This window comes from Leptidea sinapis, chromosome 27 (assembly GCF_905404315.1).
Source record: "Leptidea sinapis chromosome 27, ilLepSina1.1, whole genome shotgun sequence".
NCBI lineage: Eukaryota > Metazoa > Arthropoda > Insecta > Lepidoptera > Pieridae > Leptidea > Leptidea sinapis.
In genome coordinates, this window is record NC_066291.1 from 7,076,450 (window position 1) to 7,088,632 (window position 12,183).

General features: G+C 39.2%; 1 protein-coding gene across 1 annotated transcript in view; it reads left to right on the plus strand.

Moving 5' to 3' along the window:
* Window positions 1-12,183, plus strand: part of LOC126972742 (collagen alpha-1(IV) chain) — a 68,212-nt gene that overhangs the window by 46,832 nt on the left and 9,197 nt on the right. The window contains exons 2-10 of the mRNA XM_050819751.1: window positions 1,293-1,478; window positions 1,961-2,005; window positions 2,273-2,557; window positions 2,651-2,899; window positions 3,637-4,420; window positions 6,066-6,326; window positions 6,542-6,764; window positions 9,914-10,029; window positions 10,782-11,182. Of these exons, the coding sequence (XP_050675708.1) occupies window positions 1,293-1,478; window positions 1,961-2,005; window positions 2,273-2,557; window positions 2,651-2,899; window positions 3,637-4,420; window positions 6,066-6,326; window positions 6,542-6,764; window positions 9,914-10,029; window positions 10,782-11,182 (2,550 nt within the window). The remainder of the gene's footprint in view (window positions 1-1,292; window positions 1,479-1,960; window positions 2,006-2,272; window positions 2,558-2,650; window positions 2,900-3,636; window positions 4,421-6,065; window positions 6,327-6,541; window positions 6,765-9,913; window positions 10,030-10,781; window positions 11,183-12,183) is intronic.

The window sequence follows — 12,183 nt, forward strand, 5'->3', positions numbered from 1 at the left end:
TTATTATGCCTTATAATTTATATTAACAGTTAAAATTTGGCGAATACTTTCAAATTTCAATATTAAAAATAGGATGTGAAATCACTTATTGAAAGTAAAAAAAAAAACTACCACCTATTCCAAAATGAATGCCTCAGGCCTGAGAAGAATGGGCGCAACAAACTCAGCGGGCTTTTTTTTTCATCAAAAATATGTTTTACAATTAAAGTAACATTTACAAAGTAACAAAGTAATATTGTACAATTAAACTTATTATTTAATAGCCTGAGGGCGGTCGCTCCATTCCCAATCTGTGGTATCATTAAGAAAGTCATTTATGTTATAGTAACCTTTACCACACAAATGTTTTTTAACAATTCTTTTGAATAACGTAATACTTTTGTTTTGAACGTTTTCTGGGATCTTGTTGTAAAAGCATGTACATCGCCCCACAAAAGACTTACTAACTCGACTTAGCCGAGTAGTAGGCATCATCAGTTTATGTCTGTTCCTGGTGTTAACATTATGGTTATGACAGTTTCTGGCAAATTCGCTTATGTATCTATGAACATACATAACATTATCAAGAAGCAACAGTCAAGATGTTAATTTCTTTGAATTTTGCTCTCAATGATTCTCTAGGACCTAGGTTATAAATAGCGCGAATAGCCCTCTTCTGCAGCACAAATATTGTATTAATATCGGCAGGGTTGCCCCATAGCAATATACCATAGGACATAATACTATGGAAATAACTAAAGTATACTAGTTGCGCCGTATCTTTCAGTTTTATATACTTACCCGACTTGTAGATACTAGGTGTGTCTCGAGACTAACACGGTACGCGTTGAATTTTCCATGGCACAAATCAACCACAGATTTATTCTTAATTTTGATCTTTGTGGATATTTACAGATCAAATCCACACCCCAAATACCATACTGCCAACTAGCAACGTGATTTCTGTCGCCGGATTCCATCTACTCTCCCCACTCCAACCAGAAAACAATGCTCCCCATCTGATTGTGTGTCGTTCGTCCACAGCGCGGTTTTCAAGGATTTTTTTTCACAAACAAACAAGCTATGAAATGAGCTTCAAGGTTCAGCTTAACGCATGCACTCACTTAGTGTTAATCTCATATTAAAATTGTTATTTAAAATCAAATATAAGTTATTCCATATGAAGTTATAACCTTAATTCCCATGAAAATAGGATGTTAAGTAAATGGAACTGAAAACAGTTAAATCGTATACATATTATTATTATTAAAAAAATAGCAAAATAAAATTTTATGCAATAATTTTCTCATCAGGTTGTTTGCAATCAAACACGATGCGACTGTGCTGGTATAAAAGGCGATCGAGGCGACCCAGGTCCTCCTGGTATACCAGGAGTGCAGGGTGACTACGGTCCTGAGGGACCTGAAGGTAGAATCGGAATCCAGGGAGAACTAGGCGACCAGGGGGACCGTGGTGACCAAGGCGACAAAGGAGAAAGGGTAAACTAACTTAAAACAATATTAACTTATCATATTTTGATTTTCCATGACATCCACTATTCAAACTTCTTATCCAAACTGATGGCTTTTATGCAGAATAATTTTAATAGATATCATGATATAAATAGCTTTAGTTTATATTATAGTATTCTCTTACTTCGATCGACATTAATATAAAATATTACCTGTTTTACTTGTGAGATAGTAAATTTATTGAAGTAGGGTTTACTTTGCGGAAATCCATAATTATACAAATGATTTGACTGATCTCTTCTTATCCGTCTCGTGCCAGATTTTGGCGAGACAACACGCCCTGAGGATGCCTCGTGTAGAGGCGAAACACGTGTCGTATTGTTTCAAGACAAATATTGGCGGAATTAACACTAAAGAAAACTCAAATCATTTGTATAATTGTGATATAGTGCTTGTAGTATTTTATAAGGTAAAAGTATAAAATAAACATATATATTGTATATTTTCAGGGTGCCACTGGACCATACGGCCCTCGAGGAAGCAAAGGAGTCGAGGTACTAATAATATCGTATGATAAATATTATTTAATTTAATAAAAATAAAATAGTTGGAAAATCTAAAAGTGCACCTCTCACATTTTAAAATCTACAAAATGAATGAATGATAACTAGGAGACAAAATGTGCGTGCAATTCGCTTTCAATTTGATTCTTGCTCAGGTTCTACAATACAAAATAGTAAAGTTCTAAAATTATATAAACTTTGCAAATGCTATTTTCTATACGAGTAATGCTGTCTACAAGAAATATTATGCTTTGTCAGGGTCTACCGGGTATAGAAGGAGTGAGAGGTCTACCCGGATTAGACGGATGCAGTGGTACAGATGGAGCAGCGGGGCTGCCTGGTCCGCAAGGATTCCCCGGTGATCGAGGCCCACCTGGTCCTGAAGGAGAGAGAGGAATGCAAGGTTTAGCGGGTGAAGGCGGTGCGAATTCCCGAGGAGCTAAAGGAGATACAGGAATATCGGGTCGTCCAGGAGGTATAGGCCCGAGGGGACCTACAGGTTGGATCGGTGACAGTGGTCCTCCCGGAGAGCAAGGAGATGAGGTAAAATATAAAAAAAATGTGTAAAATTAATTCTCTTTCAAATTACTGTTAAAATAAATATCTTAAATAATACTTTGAGACTTTTTGTTAAAGGGTCCACCCGGACCTCCAGGTTCACCAGGATACCGCGGTGAACCAGGTGAAGACATTTACGGACCTCCTGGAATAAAGGGAGACCAGGGTGAAAGGGGAGAACCAGGAATACCAGCTCAAGTCGTATATGTTGACATTTTACAAGAAGACGTTACCGTTCTAGCGAAAGGAAATCAAGGCGAAAAGGGTTTGCGAGGTCAGCAAGGAGAAAAGGGAATGAAAGGTTTTGAAGGTTCTACAGGAGAACCGGTGAGTATATTTTACTGACACGAGCTTTACTTAACACTACTACGGTAGATAATAGAATTAGGTTAAAATTAATATAAATATTAACAATAATACCATTATCATTGAAAATTACTTTTTAGTTGGTTAGGAAAAAACGGAACCATTATAGGTAGGTATATTGATGTCCGCCGTCCGTTTGTCTGTCAAGACTCTTTATCAAGGGAATGCTTGGCGGTATCACTAAAGTAAACGCAAAAAAAATATGTTTAAGCCGCAACAAACGTAACTTTTGTTGACACTCTCAAGGGACTCAAAATTTGTAGGGATATTCGTTGACCTAGAACTATGAAATTTGGCAAGTAAAACCGTTTTATAACTACAAGTATAGGGAAAAGTCTGAAAACTATACATTTGTAATTAAATCATATAAAAACAGAGTCTTTATACAAGGAAAGGCGGTCCAATTTTTGAATTAAGTTAATCGTGTGAAAAGGCTTCATTGGCATAAGGTTTAACAGATTTTTATGATGTTACAGTTTTAGATAAATATATCAGGTTTTATAGTATCAAGTATAGGTAGGTGCCTAATAATATCTACGGAACACGGGTGGGCGAGCCCGACTCACACTTAGCCTTTTTTTTATTTTATTTGAATTAATGTCTAAAATAAAAGTACCAGTGTCAAAATAAAGTCATCAGCCACTGTCGAAGAAGCATTTTCTATTCAACTGAACATAATAAACGATGTTATATAATAGGGACAACCTGGCAGTCGAGGTCAACAAGGCTACAAAGGAGAACAAGGAGATACAGGTCCCAGAGGCAAACACGGTCATCGCGGAGATCTAGGTCCTTCCGGCCGTAAAGGAGACAAAGGAGCACCAGGTTACGCTGGTCCAGATGGCGATGATGGTTTAGCGGGTCCACGAGGGGAAGACGGCAGAGATGGTACACCAGGTGTACAAGGACCGATGGGGGAGCCAGGAATATACGATGAACGACTGAATTTACCATTGCTCCCGGGATCAAGAGGTCCTCAAGGCCCTGTGGGTTTTCCTGGCCCCAAAGGAAATGCTGGCTTAGACGGCAAGCCGGGTCCGCCGGGTATTGTAGGATTTCCTGGATTGCCAGGTGTAAAAGGTGTGGCTGGCCGGATGGGTATAGAAGGCAAATCACCTAAAGGTGACCCTGGAAACGATGGATTTAAAGGTTTACCTGGTCCTCCTGGGCCCATGGGAAAATCAGGGCTACCTGGTGAATTGGGGCCTAAAGGTTTTGCAGGAGCAACGGAAGTTGGTCCTTTTGGAGAAGATGGAGATCCAGGATCTGATGGTGTTTTCGGTCAACGTGGTGACAGAGGTTCTCCTGGATTTATGGGACCACCTGGTTATCCAGGACGAGGCGTCCATGGAGTCGGTCCTCCAGGCGAAGACGGACCACCTGGCTCACCTGGTTTTGTCGGCGATCCCGGAACAGATGGTTTTGATGGAAATCCAGGACCAAAAGGAATTCGCGGTGACGACTGCCCTATCTGTCAATCAGGTAAATAACAGTTTTAATATTTATTATATTATGATAAACTATAACTATAATATTAATAAACTACAATTCTGCATGGAAGGAAGTTTCTTGAAAGAAAGTCCATGTCTTTGTTGACCACTCAAAATACGTCCATAGGTATTGCAGTGATGAAAAGCCCTTTTTTAACCGACTTCAAAAAGGATGTGGAAAGGTGGATAGAAGGTTATCAATTCAATATTTTTTTTTATGTATGTTCACCGATTACTCTTAGATTTATCATCCGATTTACGTAATTTTTCTTTACTTCGATGCCATTCTCAGTCCCATAAAAATTTTACATAGTTTGGCCCAGAAGTTTTTATTTTATGAACATTTTATATAAAAATTTTTTACCTTGATGATATAATTATTTTTTGTGTACGGCTTTCATAGTTTTCTTTCAGGTTGATTATATATTATTGTTATCAACTGACACTAAAAAGTAAAAAATAAAAAAAAACTACATTTAAAAAAACCAACTTCAAATCTGAAAACTATCAAATAACTAAAAAATTTGAATTGTTACTATAATTATTATATTTCTTTTAAATTTCTCAATTTACTATATGTTCGGAAAAAGGTGAGCTCTTGAGAAGAACATATAAGAAACCCAACAGCCACTCTTTTTAATCAAATAGAGTATTTTACTATAGCTGTAATATACATAACAAATTAGTTTGAAAGGTGCTATATGCAATAATATATGAATTGTGTTTAAATAAATATAGGTATATTTATAATGAAAATGGTCTTTGTTTGAGGCTCTTTCACGCCTAAACCACTGATCGTATCGACATGAAACTACCACTATTCGATTCGAAATTTATCCTTAGGTTTACGGTTATTTTTCGAATTCCAATGTTCCTTCATCAATTTTTTTCCTTTTCAAATTCGCCCAGTGAAGCGGGCTAGTTATTTCATAAAAATAAATAAAGAATAAACTGTATAAATATAAATTATAGTATATTGGATGCATCAACCTTTAGAGCTTGAATTCATTGTTTGTGTAAGGATGCTTCGTGAACATTATGAGGTCGTGATTACTGTCATAATTAAAAATTGCATCCAATAAATGATTTATTAACTATAACAGGTCGACCTGGCACCACAAGCAGCACCTAATCATGAGTTGACGCATGGACATAAATGTTAATGAATTTAAAAAAGCCATAAAGAGTTATGAGTACAGTAGATGCATCAATCCACACTCACTTTAAATAAATAAATAAAGGTATAATACCCACGAGCACCATATTAACATTTATAAAGATAACTTTAAATTTCAACATGACGTAGAGTTCTTAATCAAATCAATGCTAAGTCGAATTAGAGTGGAGCAGAATATTTAAAATGTATGAATGAATAAATTGTTCACGTAACAAATCGAGGACTAGATGACACCTTTTAAAACTACACCAAATTATACATTTCTAAGTTTTGCGATAGATTTACGTTTTTATAAGCATCAATCCGCGAGTTTGTCGGCATAAAGTATGGGGATCACTAACAATATTCTGTACCCCTGACCACGAATGTGCAAAACATGAAATATTGAGTTCTCAAACTTTACATAACAACTCATATTAGTAAAGAGTTTTCTTATATTTATATTGTTTTTGTTTTTAAGGTCGTCCTGGCCAAAAGGGTGCCCAAGGTGCTGTCGGAGAACAGGGTGTGAAAGGCTATCCTGGATTACAAGGTTTATCGGGAGCTCAAGGTGTTAAAGGGATGTCTGGTACACCTGGTATTAATGGACCTATGGGACCTAAAGGGAACAAGGGGCCACCTGGTATGGCGGGACCACAAGGACCCAAGGGTCGCAAGGGTATCTTGATACGACCTCCTCTATCTTTGACCATAGCAGAATCTGGACCCCGTGGAGACCCAGGTAATTTAATATTCCGGTGTTTTATGTATTTATTACTTGCGGTAGTTTAGATACTACATTTTATAGATCTTAAGCGAGATTTATTGAATGACTAAGGTTGCGACCGAGAAGTTTTGTGTTGTTCAAAATGATATAATTATTATTTACTTCAGGATTTCTGGGCATCTTGTCTACTTTAATTTGCGGTATATCATCCATTAAATGCTTGCCGACAGGTTTCAGAGGAAATCCGGGCCCAGTCGGTGACCCGGGATGGCCAGGTAGACCCGGATTAAATGGTTTAAGAGGTTTATCCGGACGCCCAGGAAATGATGGTTATCCAGGACAACCCGGATTAAATGGAGCCAGAGGAAAGGACGGCGTACCTGGGTTGCCAGGGCAAAATGCTGATGTCCTGAAAGTACGTCTTACTGGCCAGAAAGGAGAGCGAGGACTGAAGTAAGAGCAGAAAAAGAACAAATAAACATATAATATAAAACTGTCAGAGTTTCTGTATAATTTGGGATAGTCCCTTGAATTTAAAAATTTGAAATATATCTATTGGTAATAATAAGATAGATTTTGGGTTTTATAGGTTTATTTTATAACGAATTTGTTATTTTTTTCATTTAGACCTGCGATCCGTCCTCTATACTATAGTCAGGTGACCTGCAAGAGGTTGAAGTTTGGCGAGATCTCCCCTTAGTTAGGTATCACATTGGCTCTCTTGAGTCTTCTAATCTGGCTGCAAGAGCATAATGGATAATGGGTATGGGTGAGTTGTCAAACGAGCCTTATAGTTGATTGAGTATCGTTTTACATCGTCAAATATGGTTGGGATTTCCAGGTATATCCGAGTTTCGAGCGTAGCAAGGCGCCGCTGAAAGTACAGTTGGATTTCATATGTCCAGATCGGTTTTATTATGGAGCAATATACCCTTAGTTTGTTAGATAGGGATAAGGATAGGAAGATATTTACCGAGAATCCCGAGTAGCCTTTTGAATCTTAGGTTTATTTCGTTGCGATTGGTTTTTATATGGTCTTTCCATACAAAACGGGCCAGATAAAATCCAAGGTAGTTATCGCAAGTTGATCTGGTCGCTTCATTGGGATCACTGTTACAACTGAGGAAGGCCGCATAAACGGCAAAGGTTGCTACAGCTATTTCTGGGGACTGGGTTAGGTCACTAGTAAATATGTTGTAGAGTACTGGACCAAGCACGGAGCCTTATTGTACTTCGGCCCTGCAGCTAAAAAGGGAAGATCTTGCGTCGCAGAGTTTGACTTGAAACTTTCTGTCACTAAGATAAGACTCCATCAGTAAGTAGTTGGAGTATGGAAGGTACATTTTAATTTTGCAGAGTAGCCCTTGCCAAACCCGGTTGAAAGCTTGTTGTATGTCGAGAAAAGCAGCCGAAGAGTATCCCTTCTTTTCAAGACTTTGTCTTGTACACTACACTCTGTGTACTTGTTCTATGGTGGAGTGATGCTTCCAGAAGCCAAATTGATGGTCACGTATTACATGGCATAGCATGGATGATATCCATATCTAGATTTTGACAGTACAAGCGTCATGCTAATAGGACGATAAGATGAGACGTAGGCGGCTTATGGGCCATTTCAATTTGGGATGTTTCCAGAGTGCAGAAACATGCGAGGTTCTCAATGTGGCATTGACAAGGATGGTCAAAAGGCCAATGCTCGGCTTCCTAACAGGAAGCTCTTTCAATAGCCTGGTGGTGATCAAATCCATGTGCTTTATTAGGATTTATTTTGGCTATCTAGATTTATCTAGCTATCTCTCTTAGTAGGACACAAAGGCAGGCATAGTTGCAGGTCTCGTTTTCGGACTTGGTCTATGTCGGCTGTGGGAGGTACTTTGTTGCCTTCGAGGGTCCCATTTGAATTTGTAGACATTTTCGTTAATCTCTGTGTAAGCGATCGTTTGAAGCGTAATCTATTAGATATTTGAGTTCTTTAATAGTTTGATTTAATCTGGTTTTGGGTGGTCTGCCAAATTCTGCGAAGGCGACATTTGGCGGCGAATTTTTCCTTAACAGCAAGAGGGACTGGTGCCCCTCGCGATGAATCAGGAGTACTCCAGTACTACTGGAGTGGTCTACCAAGCCGCCACTTGAATAAGATTTGTTATGAAGAGGCAGTTTTGAGTGGGACATAATGGTTTACGTTTGATTCGAGAAATTCCCGAAAATATTCCCAGTCGGCTTTGTAATTGTGGAGATAATCGGTATGGGTGTCACTGGGTATGGCCAGTGGACTAAACGTAAGTAAGACAGGTGAGTGGTCAGAGCTACCATCGAGGCTTGCTTGTACGATAGTGTTCTGTTCGCCCTTTTTGATAAAAAATTCTAGGAGATCAGGTATTTTGTTACTGTCCGGGGGCAATACGTAGGCTCCCCAGTAGACATAGCTAAAAAGTGATTGGAATCGACACTCTTCTTATTTCCCGGTCTAGTGACTGTAAGTCATGATTCGCAGTATGAATGCTTGGCATTCCAATCACCACTAGCAATGAGTCGGTTGCCCAATGCCATAAAAAAGTCAGTTAACATGGCGAGGCGAGGACTTCTTTATATGTTTCACAGTATTTGTAGTTAACCGGGTCGTACATGAACAGAGAGTGCATTTAGCCGGTGTAGTTTTATCTTTCTTTTTGCACTCCGAGTATGTGGAGTAGGTTTTTGATAATTAATTTGAATTTGAAATATTATTTGCTGCTGACGTATGAAGTAGCTTCCATAGCTCGGTATCATCCTCTATGAGGAGGACGATAGGTGAAGGTTTGCCTGGTTTGGGACCATCGGTAGGGCATGATTCATCCGTGACGTCTAAAAGCAAGGCGCTGAAGCGATTTTTTCGCCTTAGTACTCTGAGCCTCTGGTGTTGAAATGCAGTATTTTATTTTCTTACTGCTTCTTTGATCATTGTGTGGTGATGGCACCCTTTGCCATGGTGGCGGACTAGGGTGTTGAGGGGTGTCTTCTAGCAAGTCAAGCTAAATCGGACAGGGATGCAGAGCGTCGCCTGATTAATTAGTCTGGGAGTATTATTTGTTACGTAATAAATTTGTGTCGTGGTTGAGGGTTTTTAAGGGATTTGACTTCATTTTTGTTCCCACGAAAAGAGTCGAATTATTGGTCGCCCACATGGTAACGCCCATCCATGTGACCTTCTCACAGGAATGGGCGTTACCCTTTACAACGATGTGGCCAGATGCATTGAGGTTGGCCCTAGAGACTGAATTCCCTCAGCTATTCATCCTATCGGCGCGTTTCCCACCTTAGGATTCGAGTTATTTTTTATGGACGTTATCTTCCTCTTGGCCCAGGTAGAAGTAATTTCCTTCCTCCACGGGAGCTGGCCGATAGGCTATCAAACATTACACTCACTATTAAAATAAAGGGTTTAATAATCTGCGAAATTATTGTCAGTCATCAACTAAATACTAATACTAGGCCAGCGTCTGTTTAAAAATTTTAGAGAATTGGTAAAAAACGATAGACCACGACAGCATTATTCATTTTGTTTCTTTTTCAGTAAGCTGATGGTAGAGCTCGTTATTAAATTGTTATGTTTCCATTCAAAGGGGTCCCATGGGAGAACCTGGTGACGATGGAATAAAAGGTGAAGCGGGAGAAGCGCTTGGCTTCGGTATAAATACGAAAGGGTCTAAAGGAGACATGGGCCCACCCGGACCAGCAGGTACAGTGACGGTATCTATACTGATATACTTATATTTTATTTATTGAAAAGGAGGCCAAACGAGCGAGTCAACTGGTGTTAAGTGATCACCGCCACCCACATTCTTGTGCAACACCAGAGAAATCACAGGAAGGTTGCCGGGCTTTATGGAACGTGTACGCGCTTTTTTGAAGGTACCCATGGGTACCTACATGGGTACGGTCGACGCGGGACGATACATGTCGTATCGTCCCGCGTCGACCGCCAATAATCCAGATGGTGGAATGATATCCTAATTTGTAGCGTGTCGTGCGAAGTTGAAATTTAGCGGCAGGAATCAGGTAAAACAGCTCTTCGGAACACTCCCCGTGATAAATGCGGTAGAAGACACACAATGAAGAAACGTCTCTACGCAACGCCAAGTGATCTAGCCGTTCACAGAGCACGGCAACTCGAGCTGCTCTGCGTTGCACGTGGTCAAATGGATAGATACTGGGGGGATAGATACAGCAATACTCCATATGTGGCCGGACCTGCGCTTTGTAGAGCGCTATGTGGGCCGGCTTAATGTATTGCCGTGCTATATTTATGACGCGCAGCTTCTTCGAAGCCAATTTGGCTTTGCCCTCCAGATGACCGTGGAATTGGCAATCGCTCGAGATTTCGAGACCCAGTATTCCGATACTAGGCAACACTTTAAGAAGTGTTTTCGAAGAGCGGTGATACGAAAATTGTTAAAGTAATCGTAAAAACTCTAAAACTTTGCTTTTTAGGTTTAAAGGGGCGAAAAGGAGAAGTTGGTGAAATGGGATATGACGGTATACCGGGAGTACGCGGTGATGCTGGTGAAACTGGAATATCAATACCAGGACCTATCGGTGCAAAAGGTTTTCCTGGCGAAAAAGGAGAAATAGGACCCTTTGGAAATCCTGGTCAACCTGGAGAAAGGGGACCTACTGGGTTTCCAGCCCCGAAAGGAAAGAAAGGATCGCGGGGCCCTGTTGGTCTTGCCACAATTGCAGGTGAAAGAGGTTTGGATGGGCCTAAAGGTGACCAAGGTGATTTGGGTTTACCAGGATATCCAGGTTTAGATGGAAGGGTTGGAAATATGGGACCTAAAGGAGAACCAGGTTTTCCAGGAGACGTAGGACCCCCAGGACCTATAGGCCCTGCTGTGAGTACCAATGCGATTTAACATTAATTAATTAGTTATGGTTTTAAATAATAACTTAAAATTATTATATTTAATTTAAATATTAAAACATTTAAATTAAATTCTTATAGAAAATTTAACATACCGACTCAAAAAAATCAAAGTTTTAAATTAATATAATGTTTCATGTTTTACACACTATCAAACAAAACTTACAAAACACACTTATTGACGGTCAGAAGGTACTTGTAAAAGAATGCACGACCAGTGAAATAATCCACCACAAAAGCCACCTGTTAATTGGATGAAAATAATTTTTATATCAAATTTAATAATAACAACACTACCCTGCGGTGTTCGTAATTATATTATCTTTATTTTGATAAAAGATTCATTTATTAAACAAATGAGGTTAAACTATTCGGCCAATCTTATTGTTAGGACAGGATTAGAGTCGTCTACGTAATGTTCGCATATTCTAAACAGGATTAATTCTTTCGATCGGTATATAAATTGTCTAATAAGAGGCCGTCCTGACAAAAAGACTACGGTAAATTTTGTTCCGTGATGCTGAAAATATGTTACATAACATTATTTAAACTCTGACTCCATTTTTTTCCAAATTTGGATAACTTCTTGCAAGGGACAAAAATCAACTCTGATAGGGCAGTCCAAACCGCCTTCAAACATTTTATTGATTCCCGTCCAGGGGCATTCATATCATATAGGCATTTAGGCAGTGCATACCTCGTTAAGAACCTAAATAAATGTAGCGCTTGTGTTAAAGTTAATATAGTTTAATTTCATTGTGTTATATTATTACCAAACTTCTATTGAACACCCACTCATAAAGTTACCTACCTACGGAAAGCAATCCTTGCTTATTCCAAAGCTCAACTACGACTAGTTAGATCCACAGTGCCTACCTTGCTAGAAAACCAATGCACGCCCCTGTTCCCGTCTGAATGGTTGTTTAAGTAAAGGTATCAGTAAACTACCTATAAAATGACAAAAGTGCATAG